We start from the raw sequence: 22,171 nt of genomic DNA on the forward strand, positions 1-22,171 counted from the left end.
CACACACACACACTCACTCTCCAGATGTTGAAAACACTGTGGTTAGTAACCCCAGGCCGGGGGCGGGGGGCGGGGGGGCCGGCATGGGCCCGGGGGTACAGAGTGGGGGCAGCGCGCTCAGGGGTGGGTTTTATCTGGAGGCAGGGGGGAGCTGCTGGAGGGGTCTCAGGCCGGAGTGATGAGATAGGAACCAATCTGAGATTTAGACATGTGGCTCTGAGTGCCGGGAGAGGGTAGGGCTGGGGCAGTGACGGAGTGGGAAACGGGGGCAGGAGCTGGAGCTGTGGCCTGAACCCTGGCAGGTGGTGATGGGGCTGGATCCAGAGGCGAGGGGAGGGAGAAACGGGAGGACACTCAGAGATTCACCTATGAGGAGTCCCCTCCCCCAAGCCTCCCCCGCCGCCTCTCAGCTCCCACCCTCCTCCTCTCCTCTACCATCTCCCTTCATTTCTTTCCTTTTATTTTTTAATTTTCATTTATCGATTGATCGACTTTTGGCTGCGTTGGGTCTTCGTTGCCGCGCACGGGCTTTCTCTAGTTGCGGCGAGCGGGGGCTACTCTTCGTCGCCGTGCGCGGGCTTCTCCTTGCGGTGGCTTCTCTTGTTGCAGAGCACGGGCTCTAGGAGGGCAGGCTTCAGTAGTTGTAGTACGCGGGCTCGGTAGTTGTGGCTCACGGGCTCTAGAGCGCAAGCTCAGTAGTTGTGGTGCACAGGCTTAGTTGCTCTTTTCTTTTTGTTCAAAAAGAATAGCTTTATTGAAGTATAATTCCTATGCCATAAAATCTATCCTTTTTTAAATTAATTTTTATTGGAGCATGGTTGCTTTACAATGTTGTGTTAGTTTCTACCGTACAGCAAAATGAATCAGCTATACATATACATATATCCCCTCTTTTTTGGATTTCCTTTCCATTTAGGTCACCACAGCGCATTAAGTAGAGTTCCCTCTGCTATACAGTATGTTCTCGATAGTTGTCTATTTTATACCTACTGTCAATAGTGTATATGTGTCAAACCTAATCTCCCAATTCCTCCCACCCCCCAAAATCTACCCTTTTAAAGTGCACAATTCAGTGGTTTTTAGTATATTCACAAAGTTGTACAACCATCACAACTGCCTGACTCTGGAATATTTTCATCACCCCTAAAAGAACTTTTGTCCCCTTTAGGTGGTCATTCCCCATCCCACCTCCCCCAGCCCCTGATAACCTCTCACCTACTTTCTTTCTTTTTTTTTTTTTTTTTTTTTTGCGGTACGCCGGCCCCTCACTGTTGTGGCCTCTCCCGTTGCGGAGCACAGGCTCCGGACATGCAGGCTCAGCGGCCATGGCTCACGGGCCCAGCCGCTCCGCGGCATGTGGGATCTTCCCGGACCGGGGCACGGACCCGCGTCCCCTGCATCGGCAGGCGGACTCTCAACCACTGCTGGCGCACCAGGGAAGCCCTCACCTACTTTCTGACTCTGTGGATTTGCCTCTTCTGGATATTCCATGTAAATAGAGTGTATTAGTCAGCTCAGACGACCATAACAGATACCGCAGACTGGGGGGCTTCAACTACAGACCTTTATTTCTCACAGTTCTCGAACCTGGAAGTCCAGGATCCGGGCTCTGGTGAGAGCCCCCTTCCACCCTCTTGTGTCCTCTTACGGTTGGACTACGGCATCTCTTCTTAGACAGAGTTCAATCTTCTGTACGGCTGAGTAGTACTCTACCGTATGGATGAGCCACATCTTTTTTTTGGCCGCGCCACACGGCTTGTAGGATCTTAGTTTCTGGACCAGGGATCGAACCTGGGCCTTTGTCAGTGAAAGGGCCAAGTCCTAACCGCCGGATCCCCAGGGAATTCCCTGGACCACATTTTACTGAGCCATCATCAGTTGATGGACACCTAGGTCGTTTCCACTCTGGGGCTGTTGTGAATAACACTGCTGGAACATTCGTGTACAGGTTTTTGTGCGCACATTTCATTTCTCTGGGAGTGACATCGCCGGGTCAAATGGTAACTCCATGTCAATGCCCTCAATTTCTTCTCTCGCTCATTCATTCACACAGGGTCCACTGCATAGTGAAAACGTGGGCCCCTTGTTCAAAAGTGATTAAGAATCTTAAGGCGAGGACAGCAGAGCATTCGACCAAGCCCAAGGTCCCTCTAAGTGCAGGTTCCTATTGTAACATGGACAGTTTGATGCTCTGCAGGAGGCTCTGTGTGGCTCCACCCTGATGGCTGTGAAGGCAGTTGGTAAGCTGTAAAAATACTCCCAATGCCACATGATGTCCTTCTGATCAAGGACATTAAGCTGATTGCATTTAATAAGATACAGAGCTGTTTATCCACATGGAAAGAGTGTAAAATTTTAAGCTCTGATATTTAAACACAGTATCTTTAAAAAATGATTAACTTTTGCGTTGAGCTGATTATTATTTTGTTTTTGTTTCTGTTTTTTTGAGCTGATTATTTTTAAGAAATCAGTGTTAAAAATTCAACTGAGTAAACTTGAAGATCTAATTAGCTTTATTCAACAATTTATGAATCAGGCTGCATCCCATCTAGCAAGCAGAACGGCTTCTAAAAGCTGTACAAAACGGAGGATGTTATAGGCACAGGAGGGTGGGACAAGGAAGTTAAAAGTGTGGGTTACTTCCAGCAAGGGCACCTTCCCTTAGGGGATGCAGGGGTCTTAGGCAGATCACCTCCCTAGTGCTGACTGATGGGTTTAAATTTCCACTCTAGGGAGAGGCTAAAACTTCAATTAAATTAGGTATTAAGTCTTGATAGGCTTAGCATAAGTGACTCCATTTTGGACCTGTTGCTACTTTTTAACAACATTGGGAATAGTTTTAAATGTTTAAGCTTTCAGTGGTCTATGTCCTTTTGCCAGCCGGGACTCCTATTTTTATTTATTTGCTATGGGGAAACTCCCACCCTGGACCTCTCATTCTAAGACAGCACACAAAAAAATATTTGATTTTCTATTTAAAAGCTAACTAAGGTTGATTTTTACTACTGAGAACTTTATGGTGCTTCCAGCAAATAGGTTACAAGCCACAGTGTGGTAAAATCCACCAGGACTCTATGAAATTTTCTTTTTAGTTGATCCTGTTTCTTAACCCAAAGATAACACCACAAAATAATGAAGCAAACTTTTCAACACTGGATTGCCTACAAAACATAATAATAAAAATTAAATGTTTAAGCTTTGACGTTTAAACTCAATATCTCAAAAAAATGATTAAATTTTGTGTTGGACTGTTATACTTGTTGGACTATTATACTTGATAAAGCAGGAGCTATTTAGTCGCACAGAAATAGTTTTTAAAAAATGTTTAGGAAAGATTTCCTAATTGAATCACCGGGATATATCATGCTTAAGATTCAGTCAGAAATACACCAGAGATGCTCTCTAAAATAATCGATGGGAGGTTGGATGAAACAAAATGATTAATCATCAATAGCATTACATACTTATTTATGTCTCGACATCACATCAACTCTGTTCATTTTATTATGTCATCATTTCTTAGAATATTTGTTATACAAATAAAAATATTTTCTTTGTAAAATAAATGTTTAGTCTTTGACATTTAAACTCAGTTTCTCGAAAACGATTAATTTTGCGTTGCACTGATTATATTTAACAGAGAGGGAGCTATTTAGTCCCCGGGAAGAAGTTTAAGATTTGCTATTTAAACTCATTTCCCGAAAAGGATTAACTTTGGCTGGGACCTCTTCAGCCGGATCGCAGCAGGTAAGTTCCGAGCCCCGACGTCACAGGACCACCTCCGCGGGTCCGGTACCGCCCGCAGAGCGCACTGCCAGGCGCGAACCGGCGCTCCCGGGTCACGAGACCGCGCGGCGCGGGAAGCCCTCCCTGCGGCTAGGCGGGCGGTGCGCCGGCTCGGAGACCCGCCCCAGAGGCGGTGCCCCGGCCGCGCCTGCGCCGTGCTGGCTGAGGCGGGCGCGCGCCGCGGGGGCGGGGCCGCGCGGAGGCGGCCGCGCGGAGGCCGGAAGGAAGCGAACGGAGGGCGTGGCAAACGAGGGAAGCCCGCCGGCCCGCAGACAACCGTCGCGGCCTGATGACGTCTCACAATGGCCGGCCCCCGCGGGTAGTGGAGCCCGTTTGTTCCGCCCGCGTCGCGCCTCAAGCCGGAGCCTGTGAGGAGCGGAAGGGCTGAGGGACGTCTTCTCCGCGCCGCCCCGACACCTGCGAAGCCGTGGCCCCCTCTCTGCCCTTTCGCTGAGGTAAGTGGTGGCGACGGCGGGAGGCCGGGCCGGCGGGAGGAGGAGGCCGAGGCGGCCGGGCGGGGAGCGTGGCGGCGGCGCGGAGCCGAGGCCCGGGAGCCCCGCCGCCTCCGCCTCCGCCTCCGGGGAGCGCTCCAGGCTACCCCGGCCGAAGCGTGGCTCTCGGGCCCCGGGAAGGGGAAGTTGAGCTAGGCACGATCCCACGTTCTGTCCGGGCGAGCCGGCCTGGGGGTCCTGGACCCCCTCAGCTCGAGCGCCCGACAGCTGCTTCCGCTCCCTGCAGTGGGGTTGATCTCCCGAAGCTGTCATTTCTCTTCCGGGATATTCGCGTGGCACTGCTTTCCGCCCACAAAGATGGGGTGGGGGGCGGAAGGAGGCACACAGGTTCGCCCTCCGGATTGGGGATGGGCTCCTCGGGAGCTTTGAGCGCCCCGGAGCCTCCTGGAACTTGCTCCCTCGGCTTCCCGGAGGCACAGGTAAGACCTATGGGCTGTGTCCCAAGACGCGCGCCACTCTTTGGAATAAAATTCCATGTGCTCCTTTGGTTAAGAGCCCAAAGGATGCCGGCTCATTGCTGGGAGAACCTAAGACTTACAGACTTTCAGCCTTACTCCTGCTAAAACTTCAGTTTTACTGACTACTTCATGACAGCTGAGTTTGCCGGCTAGAGTGGTTGATCATCTTAAATGAGCTGTTCAGCTCTGTATCTGTGAGAGCAGGTCAGTTCTTCAGATCAATTTGGGGAGAATGGACGAAGAGGGCATTTAGAGACATAGCAGTGCTGTCATCTTTTCTCCTTTGATTCTCATCTCCTTTGTGTTGCCTGTGGAGTGATCCTGTCCCAGAGCAGAGGTTGGGATTCTCAGGATGAGCCTGGACCCAGGCTGATTCCCGCTTCCCAGGCAGGGGAGTCTTTGCCTGATGATTTTACAATCTGAGCACATGTGTGGAGCCCAGACAGCTCTGGAAACCGATCACGTGTGTCCCAGAGGCTGGAACTTGTCTCCGGTTCTGGGTGGGAAACGATCAAACACTGAAGAGGTTTTTTCCTTTTTCACAGATCATCTCAAGGTGAGTGCTTCCTCTCTGAGGAGTTGTTTGATGTCAAGTTTAGTCAGTTTGGGGATGGTGTCTATCACTAACCTTGACATCCTTCCTTTGGATGTTGTAAATCCATGAAGTTATGAGTCTGAATTTTAACCAGATGTACCAGAACTTGGGCATTCAGATAGGGACTGTTCTATTAAAAATTATTATCCTGGACGGTTAGGCTTGTATTTCTTTGGTGCTCCTTTGCCAAAACCTCTTTGGAACTCCTGTTTTGGTAGTAAATATACAAGCCGTAGTAAATATACAAGCCATAGGAGAAAAATCAGTCTCATTCAATAGTCACACCCCATGTTTGATCAAAAACCATCTTACCTGGCTTGGGAACTCACCTCACTTACCAGACCAGGCTCTGAACAGCTTCCTGCGGTTTGTCAAAGTGACCCACCGTGAGAGAGGGAAGAATTGCTGCCACTGAGAGTGCCAGGGGAGTGTTCTGCAGGTTCTAAAGGTTGCTAGGAAAGAAAAGCTCCCACATGTTGTGTACTGTAGCAGTGTCCTTGCAGTCAGGGCGCAGCCTTCCAGAACGACCGCTGGGAAACGAGGCAGCACCCACTCTGTATCGCAGTTCTAGAATAGTCTTCTAAAAAGTAGGCACTTCAAGTTTCTTTCTGGCATGCAACAGGTAGTTTATCAAGTAATGAAACTTTGTGATTTCCTCAACGAGCGTCTCTCAGTCCCCGTCTGCCAGTGTAGTATGCTGTGGAGACACAGTGATGGACACTGTTATTCTGTTCGCCAGGCAAGTTCACTGTCTTGTGGGTCAAAGGACTAAAGAGTTCTAAACTTTGCCAAGAACGCTCGATGACAGGGTGATTGTGTGAGAAGAACAGACTGAGTAAGAATAGTGAGGCCGGGGGTTGTGAAGACGTGACCAGAGGACCCTCCATTTCATTGTGTGCATTTAATAGACCGCATGGTTTTCTCGGCTCCTGACACAGAGCACGTACTCAGATATTTGCCAAATTGAATTAATCTCAAAACAGGACACTGATGCCCAGAGAGCCAGTTAACTCGCCCAGAGCGGGGCCTGGAACACACACCGTCTTCTGACCCCAGCGACACAGCCCTTCTGTGCAGCAGGGTGTGACTCAGGTTGCTTCTGATAAGCAGGAAGATTCTTTGGCATGTTTTCCTCTGCAAGCTGTTCACCTGTGTGTAGCCTCAGATTGGAAAATCCCAGGAGGTTCCACAGGGAAAGAAAAGATGGGACCCCTTTGCTCAGGAGATTGCCAGGGCCTCCTAAGGGTGACTGTGTGTCCCAGTGTGCCTAGGACAGCCAGGCTCATGCCTGCTGTAATGGTTAACAGTGCCCCCCTTTCAGTCTCAAACATGCCCCCAGGTTCAGACAATAAGTTATATGGTAGCTCTGCTACCAAGTGCCAGCCATTTGCTGAGCTCGGAGAACCCAGGTGATTCTGAGCCCTTCCTCTCAGGCCCTTCATGGGGCCAGGGGCGGGGGGTCTCCCAACAGACTTTGCAAACAGATAGTTGCGGTATACAATGTGGCGAGTTTGGGTATGTAGTAGAATAATGTACAGCATACTTAGGGAAGGAGTTCTCAGTGGGTGGACCTCAGGAGGTTTTGAACTCCGAAAGTGGGGGATAAATTGTGTATGTCCAGGTTTTTCTAGGGAGAGGAGCCATCCCTTCCTCAGGTTCTCAGAGCAATCCGTGCTGCCCAGAAGGCTGACAGCGCTAGTCCTGCCCGATAGGGACAGGTGCACACAGGGCCTTTCACTCTGCCACCTTCTGGTCAGCACTGAAAACTGCCCGTGAGAGGAGGGAAGTCAGCTTTGTGCTTGGAAGGTTGAAGTGATTTCCATAATACAAACTTTGGGGGGCATGCAGGCTCTACAAGTACTTCTTTTTTACACACAGTACAGCAGCCTCAGGATTTTAATTTGAGGCAGCATTTCCTGTGGTGTTGGTGTAGAAGTGTGCACCTTTGTGAGGGCTTCTTTTATGAGAGTCCCCTTTAGTGTAAGTGCCTAAGGTTTAAACTTTAGACACATTTAAAATAAAAAAATAAGTGGCTGGTGTCGCAAGTTTGATTCCCATATGGTCATCACTGTTCTTTTAATAGTCTGTATGTATCATATAGTAACTTTTCCGTCTCTGTGAAAATGTGTCTTTTTGGTTCTAGAAGGGCTAAGATAGCAACCTAGATGGATCGGCACAAAACTTTAGAAGGGAGAAAAGAACAACAGGCAAAATCTACTGGTTCAGTACAAGTCCCCGATTTTTGTGAGGGCTCTGTTCCGAAAAAGAATGTGTAAAGTCAGTTAGAGCTCAGGTCCCATTTTCCTGTCGAAACAATGGCGGTAAGTGGGGATTAGTCCCTGGGCAGGTAGCAGGAGCTCGTTTCATGCGTCGGGCCGGCGCCGGCAGTGGGCACCTGCTCCGGCGGCAGCTCGGAGATGCAAGCCCGGATTGCGCCCGTGGCCACGTGGCCTTGGTTTCCTTCTCTGTGAGGGGAGCAGCATCTGTTTGGAGGGTTGATGCGAGGAACTGGGTCGAGTGCCTGGCAGAGTGGTAGTCTCTGAGCAGGTGGGGGGACTTGATTTTATTGCACACGTGGTCGTGCAGAGTTGATTATCCGGCGTGTGTTGGATGGCTGTCTCCTGAGCACCCAGGAGACTGACCGCAGTCTGGTGGGGAGAGGGGTGTGGGTGTTGGAAGCCATGAGGCTGATCTCATTTAGGTGTCACGACGACTTCTGCAGCGGATGCTGTTTCCCCGTATTTCAGGTGAAGAAACTGGGGTCTGGCAAGTTTACGTAATTTGCCCAAGACCCTAAAGCCGGGAAGCAGCAGCGGCGGGATTCAGGTTCTGACTCAGAAGCCGCCCTGTGCGCCCTGTTCCGTGTGTCCCAGAGAGACGTGGCCCACTCGCTTGAGTTCATGTAGTTGAAGTTGGGCATTCTTTCTCCCGTTTCTTACCCTAGGATTTAAATCGAAGTTTCCCAGAATATAAGAGCAGTTTGGTTGGACCTAATCATGACAATGAAACCTTTTGACACCTGGGCCCCAAGAAGGGGCTGCTATCAAGTTACTAGTGAGGGAGCCTCTGTGCCATGAACAGGATAATATGTTGCAAAGCTGGAGTATCAGTTTTGTGGATTTTAAACTAGTGTAAGGGGACACTTAATTTTGATTACCAGTTGATTGATTTCAGAGGTGACTTGGTTCCCAAGGTTGCCATTAGGCTGTATGATGTGAGAATCAGAACTTGTCAGGTTTCCAGTAGGGCTGTGTCTGAGGCTCAGGGACCAGCTGCGCGGGACTGCCTGCCTACAGGGGCCCAGGTGCCAGCCTAAGCAGCTGGGGAATGAAAGTCCCTGCCCTTCTGTGGAGAGGTTTTGTTATATACAATGTAATAAAAACTGGTCCAGGGTAGGCATAGGACATCATACACAAAGGAAAATCTCCTGTGTTTTACTGATGTCATTAGCTAAGGAGGGGGAGGCTGCCGGTTTGCCACTGACCCCTGACTGGCTGCCCTAACGCCCCCATGCTCTGTCTGGAAGAGGTGCGGGTGCCGGGCCCTGTCCGCGGTAGCCGTCTTGCCTTGCTCGTTGCCCTGGGCTGCAGGGGTGATGTGTGTGGTGACAAGCTCTGCCCTGCACAGGGAAGCCAGGAAGCCACAGGCCAGCAAAATACACCATTTTAGGGCTAACTTTTAAATAATTCTTTCCAGTAGTCCTACCTCTGGATAGTGTGGTTAGAAGACTGAAAAGTGAATCATTTTCAAAACTGTCTACTTTTAAGTGACTTTGAATGGATTGGTTGGTTTTTAAATTTCTTTTACTGCTAAGCATTTAGTTTATTTATAAAGTGATGAATTTTAAGTGACTTGTCCTCATGATTGCTGAATTTTAATAATTTCCATTAACAGCCAGAAAAAAAAAACAAAACAAAACTGTTTTTAACTGTATGTTCAGATACCAACTCTTGGTATGTGCATCTTGAAACATAGGTTCTCCTTTTGAAGGTATAAATTTAAAAGATACACTTTAAATTTTTAGTTATGTAAATGCATAAAGTAATTTTATATAAAGTATGTAAATATACTTGTGCGTTTCCAGATCTCACTGAGGTACCAAGTAGCATGACTGGGGCATACATTATTTTAAATAAAAAATTTTGCAGAATCAAGTGAACATTAAACCCTTCACTGTTCCTGCTATTTCACACCAGCTTAGTGGTTACTCGCTACCCGTTGGCGTGGTGGATGGTAAATGTTTGCTTGTAGGCTGTTTGGTGTTGATTTCATGCACACACCGTCTCAACCCACCTTCTGCAACCTGCGTTTAGAACCAATGGAACAATGTCCTATCTTTGCATATTGGGGTGGGAAAACCAGAAAATAGTCACTTTATAATTAAATCTAGTGAGTAAAAATAGAAATGAAATCTAAAATGACACTGTTGGTCTTTTTATATAAGAAACTACTTAAATATGTAAGATTTTCTGCCAGAGTTCTTTCCCACGACCTGCCTGTCCTGGAACAGTGGTTCTCGAGAGTCACAGTGCAGGAAGGCCTTCCAGGTGTCCCTTGGCTGCTGCAGTAGGTTCTGATGCGGCCATCACGGCCGGACCTGGAGAGACATGCAGGAACGGGAGATGGCCTGTGTCCTGGGGGCTCTCAAAGGCAGGCCGGGTTTCTGTTCCAGACCCTGTGTGTTGACTCCGGAAGAGGCCAGGCGCTGCCTTCAGTGTTGCCACCTCCTTCCAAGTGCACGTTTTCCTGAATTTCACAAGTAATTACTTTACGAACCCAAAAGGCTGTCACTCGCAATGCCCATCTTCTTGCCCACTGTCTGATAACCAGTCGGGGTGCCCTGTGTGGAGGTGGGCACGCCGGGTCTCTCGCTACCCGGTGGCTGCAGATGTGAGGCTCCTGGCGCACAGCTCCGCGCGCTCGGCCCGGCCCCGCGGAGGCCTGGGGTGCAGTGCCGGTGGTCTGCGGACTGGGGTCTGGGATGTGGAGGAGCCAGGCGGGGCCGAGCCCTCCCGCAGGCAGGTCAGAGGCAAGCATGGGGCCCGGCAAACCAGCGCGAGATTGACTGGCCCTCTTGCTGGATGCTGTGAGTGTGTGTTCTCTTTGTTTTGCAGAACCGCGGGTACCGATGGATGTGGCCGAGAGCCCTGACCGGGACCCTCGCTCTCCAGAGGATGAAGAAGAGGAACAGCAGGGGCTCTCGGACGATGACATCCTGAGGGAAAGTGGGTCTGAGCAGGGTCTGGATGGAGCGGGGGGGAGGGCTTCTGACTTGGAGGATGAGGAGAACGTCGCCCCGGGACTGAGCCAGGAGGAAGAGGAGAGTCGCTCCGACGAGGAGGACCGGGACTCTGAGGCTCGGGAGCTGAGCGGGGGCCCGGCCAGCCCCCCGCGGGCCGAGGGGGACCGGGGGGAGGAAGACCGCACCAGCGACCTGAGGGACGAGGCCTCGTCGGTCACCAGGGACCTGGACGAGCACGAGTTGGACTACGATGAGGAGGTCCCCGAGGAGCCGGCCCCCGCCACGCAGGAGGACGACGCCGAGAAGGCCGGGCCCGAGGATGACGAGGAGAGGGGAGGAGGTGCCCCCGGGGAGGACGCGAAGGCAGGCGCCCGCGGCACGGAGGACAGGGAGCCCCTGGAGGCCGCCAGGGAGAAGAGAAAAGAGGACGACGACGGAGAGATCGACGATGGGGAGATCGACGTGAGTATGCCCAGCGGAGCCGGCAGCGCCCCCGAGGAGGGGGACAGGAGGCGGACAGGAGGCGTGTGCTGGGAACCGTCGCCGTGGTGATGAGGGAGCGCTGAAATCAGGGGATGTGGGCTAGAGTCAGAAAACTGTCTTCCAGTCGGTAGCTGGCAGAAGTGCTGTGGACCCTCGCTCATCTGGTGCTGTTGGTTGGATTGCGTTAAAATTCTAGATTTTTTTTTTTTAAACAAGCAGTAATTTTCTGCCTTTTTCTTTGCTGTCTTTAAGTAATATTTGAGTTAGTGTTCACCTAGAACCATTATGGATTTCAGTTCCTGTTAGCTTCTTTTTTTTTTTTTTTTTTTATAAATTTATTTATTTGTTTATTTGTTTTGGCTGCACTGGGTGGGTCTTCGTTGCTGCGAGCGGGGGCTACTCTTGTTGCGGTGTGTGGCCTTCTCATTGCCCTGGCTTCTCTTGTTGCGGAGCACGGGCTCTAGGTGTGCGGGCTCAGTAATTGTGGCGCGCAGGCTCAGTAGTTGTGGCGCACGGGCTTAGTTGGTCCGCGGCATGTGGGATCTTCCCGCACCAGGGATCAGTCCCGTGTCCCCTGCGTTGGCAGGTGGATTCTTAACCACTGCGCCACCAGGGAGGTCCCCTGTTAGGTTCTTGAGACTGAACAAACTTCCTTCCAGCTTTCTCTTTTATTTTAGGCATTTTTATCTTTGCCCTTTTCTGCTGAGGGTCGCAGCTAGGCCAAGCTTCTTTGGAAGTGTCCCTAAAAAGACCCTCAGGACTGGATAAAATGGGGTTGTGTGTCAGAACGCTTTGGCTTTTGACCAAGCCGTCGCATTTTTATAAGTTATTTAAATTAATCTGGCCTTCAGATTAAGGACAAGGTACCCAGTAATAATCATCTTAGTTGTGCACAGGTTGGGTTTTTATGACAGACGATTCTGTTGAAAGAATTTCCGTCACGATCTTTCAAGAAGTTGAATCTGTGGGGGGAAGAGCCTGAAGTCCTGCTGAGAAATGCTTTTATTAAAAGGGGTTGCGAGAGGGACGGAGCAGATTCACAAGATCTGGGGCTTTTAATATCCCAGAAAGGAGATTCTGCTCACCGGAGAGTCGCTGTGGCGAGAGGCGTGAGGGGCGCCTCAGAACCGCTCCGGGCTGCCGCGAGGGGGCGCTGGTTAGGCCCGTCTCCCCGGCTCGCCAGAAGTGCCGGGCTGCTGCGGCAGCTGGTGCGGACGCTGCGTCGCCGTGGCCTGGTTCCCAAAGACCGTGCTTCGCAAACTTTGGTTCACGAGAGCAGAACGTTGTGGGGCGTTACAAGATTGCGTATGTAGTTACAAGCTTAGAATTTTAGATCTTTTATCTTCTCACAGCTAAGCGTAGGAGGTGGTCTCCTAAATTAACAGCCATTGCTTATTAATACTGTACTCATTTAAAAGGGTACTGTCGGGACATTATCTGTGAACACTCAGGTTCCGCCAGCTATGCTTCCCTTCCCGTCTGGGAAGTTCACCTTGACCACAGGGTTACCAGAGGAAAAGGAGATGCCATGAGACTCCAGTTAATCAGTTGGGATGACATTTTGGGCAGAAGATGAAATCATTGGTTGAGGTTGCCCGTGAGTTTGGTTTTTCAGTTTACAAAGAGGAAGGCCACGTCTGCATCCTGCCACCAAGGATTGCGGGGCTCCTGGTGACTGGGCTGCTGTGGCCGGCGGTTCTGGGCAGTCTGTTTCCCATTAAGAAAGGACCAGGTGCAAGCTCTTCTTGCTTCAACTGTTGAATAAGCTGTACGGGAGAATTCATCTGCTTTCCTGCCTTTCCATGATCATATGTGGACAGGTAGGTGTCTCCCTGCAGGTCCCGGGGGGCCTTGCCGTCATCGCACCCCCGGGCTTTCCTGCCGCGCTTAGATGTGGTGGTGTGGGACATTGGGTTGAACTGAGCTGGCCCGGGAAAGCACCCGTCGTCTGGAGGTTTGCTGGTTTCCCCCAGAAACAGCAGGTGAAATAGAAATCCAGTTTGACTTTCTTGCCCACTTGATCCTAGATGGTTGTTTGGTTTGGCTTGTGCCTGCCTGGCACCTCTCGCAAGGGCCTCACAGCCCTACTGGACCCGCGGGCTGCTGGGACCAGAGCACAGCTTCGTTCAGCCACGGGGTGGCACTGCCCTGCCCACACACAGCCCCACGGGCCCTGCCGTGTGTCAGGCTCATTGTAACACACTGGGGGTGTAACTGGGAAGGGCAGAGCCCATCACGCCTCAGGGATAGGCAGGCCTAAATGGGAGTGGACGCTATGAATGGAGACTTGGGCCCCCGTGGGAGCATACCTGCCTTCCAGGAGCCCCTTGGTTCATTTGCCCTTGCCTGTGCCCGCCTGCGTTGCAGGCTCCTCCCCATCCTTTAACCATTGGCTTCCGTGTCACCTCCTTTCTGCAGGCTCTGCCTCCTGCCCCTGACTCTGTTACGTCTGGCTCAGTGCCTTTGCTGGGCTTCCACAGTCTGAATTGACTGGGTCATTAGTGTGTTTGTTTCTGTTGCTCTTCCGTGCCCACACCTCCAAGAACACAAGTTCCCTAAGTCCGGGACCTGCGTGGCTTTCCCACTCTATTCCCAGGACCTGGCACTTTGGAGGCAGCCAGTAACTGCCCTCTAAGCAGATGGGCGAACCCCAGCTGCTTTGGGGCGTGTTGAAGTTGAGGGCCGTTGAGATGGGGGTGGCGGTGGGTGGAAGGTCTACAATGGAGAGCTATTCGCGTGAAGAGGCGGTTCAAGCCCTGCGTGTGGGTACCAGCCCCAGCACTAGCCGCTGTTGGAAGAACCCAGTGTAGATCCACGTTAGCTCGTACTGAAAACTGCTGCTGGTTCTCGCTTCTCCTGCTCTCCATCCTGGTTTCCGTCCGTCCTTCCCTGTTGGAATCTCGGCTAGAGAGTTTGCCCCACGTTCCCGCAAGCACACACTCCTGTATCTTTCTCTCCCAGGTGGAAAGGGAGCCAGAGGTGTGCACTTGGATCCATGAGCAGCCTGCTTCGGACAGGCCAAAGGCCTGTCCCCTTTAGTTTAAATCCCTGCCAAGTAGCCTCTGGTCCAAGTGGAAAGTATCCATGCCAGGGGGCCTTTTCCCCATTGCTTTCAAGCACATTTTTGGTATCAGAAGTGAACTACCTGGATGTTTTTATGCAGAAGAAAAGGGCAGTTTGGCTCACACCTCGAAAGTGTGCGTTCACTGAGGCCCCTGAGCTTTTCCACATCTGGCAGGGGTCTTGCAGCCCCGCTGACTCTCTGAAGAGGCTCACCGTTCCCAGGGCCCCTCCTGCACTTCGCTGCCCGTCTCCCCTCAGCATCCAGGCCTGGAATTGCTGGGAACGGCCAGCTGAGTGGAAGCATCTAAAAGGCCTTGTGATTTATCCTCCTTTTAACTGAGAAGCACTTTTCTCTCCTGTCAGGGCACACTGTCCCTCTTTTTTCCCTTGTAGATTTTGGGTCACTGGGACAGGTGAATTGATTTGGCGGGGGAGTCACCCCCACCCTCCCCAGCTTTTCTGCTCTCTTAGTGGTTTCCTTGATAGTGGCATCAATTGGTACAATAAACCTTTGACATTCTTTTGTCTGAACCACATAGTTCATAACTCAGGCCTCGAATTACTTTTATATGTTTTGGTGTGCTACCTTCAGATACAAATGCCTTTCTGGAAGTGCCACTCCCTGCTGCCGTGGGGATGGGACTTTGCAAACAGGATTGTGGGCCAGCTATTTATAGGACCCGGCTTATTTGTGGAGGGGGCCGAGGGTCCCCGACAAGCGACAGCTGAAGCACGGGTGAGTTTGGCTTCGTCCGCGGCCTCACCTGTGCAGGAAGCACGCTAAGGACACAGGCAGATGGAGCGGGTGGCCGTGCGAGGCCTGTGCCTGGCTCGCTCCACACCCTGCAGGGTCTGCACACAGACCCTCCTTCGTGGCTCTGTGAGTCACTTTGACGGGCTCAAGGCCTTCCATCTTTGGCCTATCCTTTGTCTCCTCCGCTTATGGACTTGGTTCTCTTTGTATATCTCGCTTGTCATGCTCTGTGAGTCACTTTGACGGGCTCAAGGCCTTCCATCTTTGGCCTATCCTTTGTCTCCTCCGCTTATGGACTTGGTTCTCTTTGTATATCTTGCTTGTCATCTGTGTCATCTGGTTGACAGAACTTCAGCCACCTGGAGTGTGCCATCCCCTTGGGAAAGCATGGCGCAGTTTGTTCCCTTCCTCCTTTCGTCAGTGACTGTCGCACTGATAGGGCACGCGCTCAGAGACGGCGCGGGGTGGGTGCGCCCCGAGTGGACGGGCCACGTGACTCCTTGGGCGGAAGTAGCAGCTCTGGGCCCAGCCACAGACAGATACACTTGGAGGCGTTTTCTTTGCAGGCGGTCTTTTGTCTTTTCTTCTGTTCACATCTACCTGCTCCTTTCGCGTCTGCACACGCAGTATCTTCTGCCAAAGGGCTTCCAGGCAGGTGAGCCCTCGGGCTTAGGGATCTGGGGACGTCCACAGCACTGTGGCAGCCGTGGCGGCCTGGCCGCAAGGGACTAAGTAAGGCCTGCCGCCTCCCTCGGGGCGGTTGCGGGGCCCGGGCCACCGTCCCTGCTCTGCTGAGCAGCCCAGAGCTCTGGGTGGGAAGCTCTCCTCCTGCCAGTGACTGACCGGCCAGAGCCCCTGGAGGCCGTCTGTGGGTTTGTATTTACCCCTGTGGGCTGGTCCCGGGTCCCCTCACAGGACGATGACTGTCCGTCCCAGGTGCCGCTCCACCCACCCGATCACCTTTCTGAGGCCAGAACATCACCTCTGGCCCCAAAGGGTGCGAATGCGGGATTATAGACCCGAATTGCTGCCCCACTTCACAGGTGCAGAATTGAGGGTTCAGGGAGCCCCTGGTTGGCCCGGGGGGTGTCTGGGCCTCTGCTCCAGGGCACGTGCCGCGTCTTGCTTCCTTCTCTGCCGAGACTGCGGAGCTGATGGGTGGGAAATGACTTCTTTTTGTTATTTAGGTCATATACAGCCTTTGTGGTTTTGTTTTTGGTTTTTTTTTTCGTTTTGTTGTTGTTGTTTGTTTTGTTTTTTTTTTGTGGCATTTTGTTTTGTTTTTTTTTGCGGTACGCGGGCCTCTCACCGCTGTGGCCTCTCCCGTTGCGGAGCACAGGCTCCGGACGCGCAGGCTCAGCGGCCACGGCTCACGGGCCCAGCCGCTCCGCGGCACACGGGATCTTCCCGGACCGGGGCACGAACCCGTGTCCCCTGCATCGGCAGGCGGACTCTCAACCACTGCGCCACCAGGGAAGCCCTGTTTTCGTTTTAAGGAAAATAAAAACCTGCACAAAGGAGAAAGTGAAAGTCACCTATGCTCCCCTCCCTCAACGTTTTGACGTGTTGCCTCCGAGGGGTTTTTCTATCACGATGATACTCGCGCCCCGGGTGGGAGCTCTGGGTGCTCGGAAGGTTGGTGGGGGAGAGCACGGCTGGGGCGGAGGGCCGTGTCCACGGTCATGGCGGCAGGTGTGATCCAGGCTGCCCTGTGCCCCATGCCCTGTGCACACTCAGCCCAAGGACATGCTGCCGTGGTTCTCCTAGATTTGTAAACTGTGGAGGGCCTGGCACTCACCCCCTGAGTTAGTTGTTGGTGCCATTTTAGCTGTTTATAGACCCACCAGTTTGCTTCTTGCTGGACCTCTGCTCTCTGCTGGCTCTGGGATCAGGGGCTGCCCGTCAGAATTCCCACCTGACAGTTACAGCCCTGACCTGACAGGACGGCTGTCCAGCAGCTGAGCGCTGGGAGTCTGGCTTCAGAGACCTCCTTCTTGAGTCGTATTTGCGTGAAACTCTTAATAAGATTTCAGAACTCCCTTTGTTTCTCCAGCGCTTGAAAGGCCATTGTACTAAATGACCTTTGAGGGTATTCGACTGCTGAGTGATGTGTTGATGCTTTCGTCTGCTTGGCGTCTGAGGAAGCCGCCCAGTACTCCCTGGTGGCTCCGGGTTCAGGTGGCTGCCCCCCGTCTGAGCTAGGGAGCTGGCTCCTCGTTGCTCTTGTGAATGTGGAGAGTAACATCTTTGCTGAAACACCTCTTTAACCCCATCTAGTGCACTGACTGAACCTTGATTTCTGAAAAGCAATCACTCTGTACTTATCATTTCAATTTCTGTGCATTGATTTCCAAACAAAGCAGAAGATTTGAATGAGTTCTGACCTCTCAAAAGAGTTTTGTTTTTCTAATGAGAACAAACAGAATCTGCTCTCAACTTAGATGTGAGCTCCTGTGTAATAGATAATAGCACATTGAGGTTATGCCGGGAGGGAAGTAGTGAAAGGAAAACACGGCTGGGAGACCAGAAGGGTGGGGTCTTCTGCCGTATAGCATAAAACCAGCGCATTTTCCTCAAACTGAAATCATTTGGGGGGTTGGGAAAATGGGGAGATGTTGTTCACAGGGTACAGATTTTCAGTTATAAGATGAATAAATTCTCGGGACCTTTAAAAAAAAAACCTTGAATAACTTACTTAATCTTTTCTCTCTAAAAGAAACTCTGCTGACTCTCTTTTAAGGGATATAACTCTAAGGCATCTGTTCTTTTTTGTTATAAAATGCCGTTTAATAACTTGGTATTTTTAAGGCAAAAATTATACAAATATTAAGCTTTAAAATAAGTCATCATCAATCTAGGGTTTGCCTTCAGTATTTCTTCGTTCGGTGAATACCAGCACTTGCTGTCTACTCTGAGCCTGATGCTGTGCTCAGAGCGGTGACCCGTGGTAAGCAGAGGGCAGGGTCCAGTTGGGCGCCGCGGCGGCCGGGACCCGTGCTCCAGGGGCAGGGGGCTGTGGGACCGGTTGTGAAGGGAGATGGGCGGCCCTGAGGAAGGGGACTCGAGCTGCGATCTGGACGTGAGATGAGTTACACGCCGGCGAAGAGAGGTGAGAGTATGGTCAGGCCAGACTTGCGAAGGTCACAGCACTGTGGGGGGCATGTGGAACGGTTCAGGAGTGTGGACACCCATCAGGAAGCAGTCCCCAGGCCAGGTGGGACTGGGCAGTAGTTTGGATGCGGGTGGCGCTGCAGGAGATGGGGAGAGAAAGGTCCCGGTGACTCCCAGACCTCTGCCCTGCTTGGGATCCCTTGCTTTGACCACCTGAGGGCGCTCTGCAATGGGCTGGGACCCGGGGGGCGGGGTGGGGGGCAGTGAGGAGCTCCGTGTTGGACTTAGCTACTTAACTATGGTAGCAGGGTGCTGGATACCCGCCCAGGCTGGGGGTGATCCCGGAGCGGGGTCTCAGGGGCACAGGTGGGGACCGAGGAGGGTGCAGAGCGGGGGTCCAAGTCGAGGCTGCTCTTTGGAATCCCTCGGGGAGAGACCCACCCGGGCTGTGGTCTGTAAACGCTCCTGCATTGTTCTGAAGCCAAGGTTAGGCTCTCTGGACCAAGAACCAGAAGAGAAGGGCCCAGGTCTAAGCTAAAGGCGGATACGCTCGCTGGCCTGAGTCGCCTAAATTCCCTCCTCCTTTTGCCCCCAGGCTTTTAAATTAGAGAAAGTGTCTAATATAAAGGACATAAAATATTTTGTCCTGTACATTTTGTTTAAATGTAAAAAATGTTAAAAACCTGAAGTGTAGCCATTTCCTGCCCAGAATTGCTAATTAAGAGACACATGATGACACGCTGCTTTTTATCATGCATCATGTACCTCACAGAATGTTGTTGGTCTTGTGTGATGCTGCACTTTTGTGGGTAAGCTTTGAGAGATCCCCGTTGTGTGGATGAGGAGCCTAAGGTTCGGAAAATGTACCTGAACTTGGCCACGTGAGTGGCCAAGACCTGAGTCTTGTGACAATACCCTTTCTGGTTTAGTGAAGGCCGTGCGTGGTGGTAGATGCCCCTCCCACCTCTTCCCCTCATGAAGACAAGTCTCTCTTCAAGTCATGTTGTCCTCTGTTTCAGGATGATGACCTGGAGGAGGGTGAAGTGAAGGACCCCAGTGACAGGAAGGTGAGGCCTCGTCCCACCTGCCGATTCTTCATGAAAGGTAATTGTCTGAGTGAGGGGCCTTTGCGCGGCCCGCTCGTGTGGCCTCGGCTTTTCCTGGGACTGCGGTGGTGGTTCAGCCCTGGGCCTGTGCAGGGCAGTTCTCAGGGCCGGCAGGGACGGTCTGTGGCGGCAGCGGCAGCGCATCGATGTCAGCTGTGGGCCTTTCCTGGTCGCTCTAATGCCTCTCTCGGAGGGGAGCCAGCCTGCTCGTTTCACCCTGGGATGCCAGGCCCACCTGCCTAGCACAGACCTGTATCTTCACTGTAGACAATATTAACTCTTTTTCTAAGTGGTCCTTCTTATAAGGCCAAATGCCCCAGCCACCAATTGTGACATTTTCCCACCTCTGTAAGGGGAGTTGCCACTTTCTGCAAGATGTCTCAGGGGCATATCTTTCATTTGGAATGGACTTCTAATTAGAGAGGGTCGGCCTCTGAAGGCAGCAAGGCCCCTCCCTCCTGGAAAGTGGACGGAGTGAGTCACGTAGCTGTGACAGTGGCAGCGTGACAAGGCTGGTGAGCAGCGGGCACTCCAGCCGGGAAGACATGTGCCACAGCACCGTCCGGTGTACGTCTGTGATTGAACGTTTCCCTTGCACGGCAGGAAGGTGTTCTCCTGCCCTGGGTTTTGCTCTGACCCTAGCTGCCTCGCACAGTGACCCAGCCCACCCGTGCAGCCTAACGTTCACAAGAGCTTCCTGTACTTCTTTTCCAGATGTTGTGACACCATTGTCCACTCCTCCTTCACCAATATCAAATTCCATACCATTCAGAGGCCAGGTTAAAGGTACAAAATATACGATATTCATCTCTTTAGTACCTCACAGTCCGCCTGCTCCGGAGGCCAGACTCCTTTCTCCTGGATCCAGAATACTGCTGCGAAGCCAGGGCAAGGGGGAGGCTCTGAGGGCAGAGAGCGGCCTCGACAAGGCTCACGGGAGCTGCGTGCTGCCTGCACGGGGGGTGGGGGCATGGCGGGCATGGGGGCGGTGGAGCCCCGTCCTACAAGTGGCCTCGAACCAGCCCTTCCCTTGTCCCGAGGTGACCCAAGGATGAGGGTACACAGGAACAGTCGGGACCCCGGTCAGCGCGTGCTGGGGGCGTGTCCTCTTGGCCGCGCTAATTCTGTGCTCCTGGTTTCTGCCGAGCGGGGGAGTCCGGCTCATCTGAGTTAGACGGCCACGCAGTGGCTCCGTGTGTGGCCGTGTGCGCTGTGCCCGTGGAACGGGAGCGTAGCCGCCCTCGGGATGCAGATACGTGTGCGGTACCTTGTAGAAAGTAAATTGTTACAGGTCTTCAAAGGCTTTGGTATTTGAAGTGTCATTATTTCAGAAAATTTAAACTTAAGCCGCAGACTTCTTTTTCATAGTGACGTCAGCCCATCTCTGGAATTTCTGGAGTAAAATGATGCAGACCAGCACACATGCATACATATGTATGTACTGCAGTCGTTCCCAGTTAGCAGTGTCCACAAACCGTGTGGTTCAGAAACCTGGCCCTCGGTCAAGACCAGCCGGAGGCCCCCGCGGCAGCACGGGCAGGAGGCAGCAGCATCCGCCGTTGAGGCCACAGAGGCTCTGGTCCAGGTGCTTGGGGTCCCACTGCTGAAGTACCTGCCAGAATTTAGCCCCAGAAGCGCGCACACCTTGAAGCGAGGCTGGCGGTGGTACTGCAGGTCAGCCTCGTCGGGAGGCTTCTGGACAGGCGAGGACAGGGTGCCCCTCCAGGGACGTCTTGGGGTCACGCCACAGTAGGAGGGGAGGTGCCTCCAGGTCACGCCGAGTGCCTCGTTGGGGTTTCGGGGGGTGAGACCAGTGGGTCAGGCATTTCGCGGTGGAAAAATCTGGAGCTAGTGGTAAGTGGCCTTTTTTGCAGTTTAATTGGGCCTGTTCAGTAACTTGCTTCAGGAATGTATTTTTTTAATATTTAGTCACCCTTCCCCCGTACTGTTTGTTTATTCTGCAGAATAATGCGATAGAGTACAGAAGGAAATGGGTGTTCTGGAACATATCCTGCTTTTTCTCAGTTATGAGAAAGGTTTTGGATATAAATATTTTTGCTTACCTGCAGTTTGTAAGATTGGTGTTGAATTGCGATGAATGTGTTTCAGTTCTCTCCAAGTATTAAGAGAGTCACTTTAAAAATAAAATGAAGTTTTTCGTGTTTGGGGAGGATGTGGGGAAACGGAACCTCGTATCCAGCTGGTGGGAACGTGAACCGGTGTGGCTGCCCTGGGCACAGCCTGCTCAGTGTGACGGACGGAGCTGCTCTCTGAGCCAGCCACTCCCCTCCTTGGTGTCTATCCAAGAGAAATGAAGGCGTAAGCCACACAAAGACTCGTACTAGCAGCATAGACATAACAGCTACATGACTATGTGGAAACAACCCCAGTGTCCCATCAGCTCATGAACGGATAAACAAAATGTGGTCCATCCTGATACTACAACGCAGTGGAACCTTGAGGACACTGCCAAGTAAAAGAAGCCTGTCATAAAAGGCCCCACATTGTACAGTTCCACTTACAGGAACTGTCCAGAGTGGGCAGATCCATAGAGACTGAAAGTAGGTTAGTCATTGTCTAGGCCAGAGAGGGATGGGTAGCCATTGAGTACAGGGTTTCCTTTTGGGGGATGGAATGTTCTAGAATTAGGTAGTGGCAATGGTTGCACAACTTTGTGAATGTACTGAAACCCACTGAATTATGCACTTTAAATGGGCGTATTTTATGGTATGTAAATTATATCTTTGAAAATGCTTTTTTAAAAATGTTTGGGGGCTTCCCTGGTGGCGCAGTGGTTGAGAGTCTGCCTGCCGATGCGGGGGACGCGGGTTCGTGCCCCGATCCGGGAAGATCCCACATGCCGCGGAGCGGCTGGGCCCGTGAGCCATGGCCGCTGAGCCTGCGCGTCCGGAGCCTGTGCTCCGCAACGGGAGAGGCCACAACAGTAGGAGGCCTGGGGAAAAAAATAAATAAATAAATAAAAATAAATAAAATAAAAAATGTTTGTTAGCTATATTTCTGTTGTTATTGTGATCTGCAGGTTTATTGTTAAATTGCCCCA

General features: G+C 52.0%; 1 protein-coding gene across 2 annotated transcripts in view; it reads left to right on the top strand.

Moving 5' to 3' along the window:
* The first annotated feature begins 4,061 nt into the window (after positions 1–4,061).
* Positions 4,062–22,171, top strand: part of ZC3H18 (zinc finger CCCH-type containing 18) — a 50,486-nt gene continuing 32,376 nt past the window's right edge. Inside the window, exons 1-4 of one of the 2 annotated variants that reach the window (XM_024125056.3) lie at positions 4,062–4,241; positions 10,466–11,055; positions 19,024–19,108; positions 19,825–19,896. In XM_024125056.3, coding sequence (XP_023980824.1) covers positions 10,480–11,055; positions 19,024–19,108; positions 19,825–19,896 — 733 coding nt within the window. In that variant the 5' untranslated portion in view covers positions 4,062–4,241; positions 10,466–10,479. The remainder of the gene's footprint in view (positions 4,242–10,465; positions 11,056–19,023; positions 19,109–19,824; positions 19,897–22,171) is intronic. The other variant, XM_024125057.3, reaches the window with a different exon arrangement.

Source organism: Physeter macrocephalus, chromosome 17 (assembly GCF_002837175.3).
Source record: "Physeter macrocephalus isolate SW-GA chromosome 17, ASM283717v5, whole genome shotgun sequence".
In the NCBI taxonomy this organism is placed as follows: Eukaryota; Metazoa; Chordata; class Mammalia; order Artiodactyla; family Physeteridae; genus Physeter; species Physeter macrocephalus.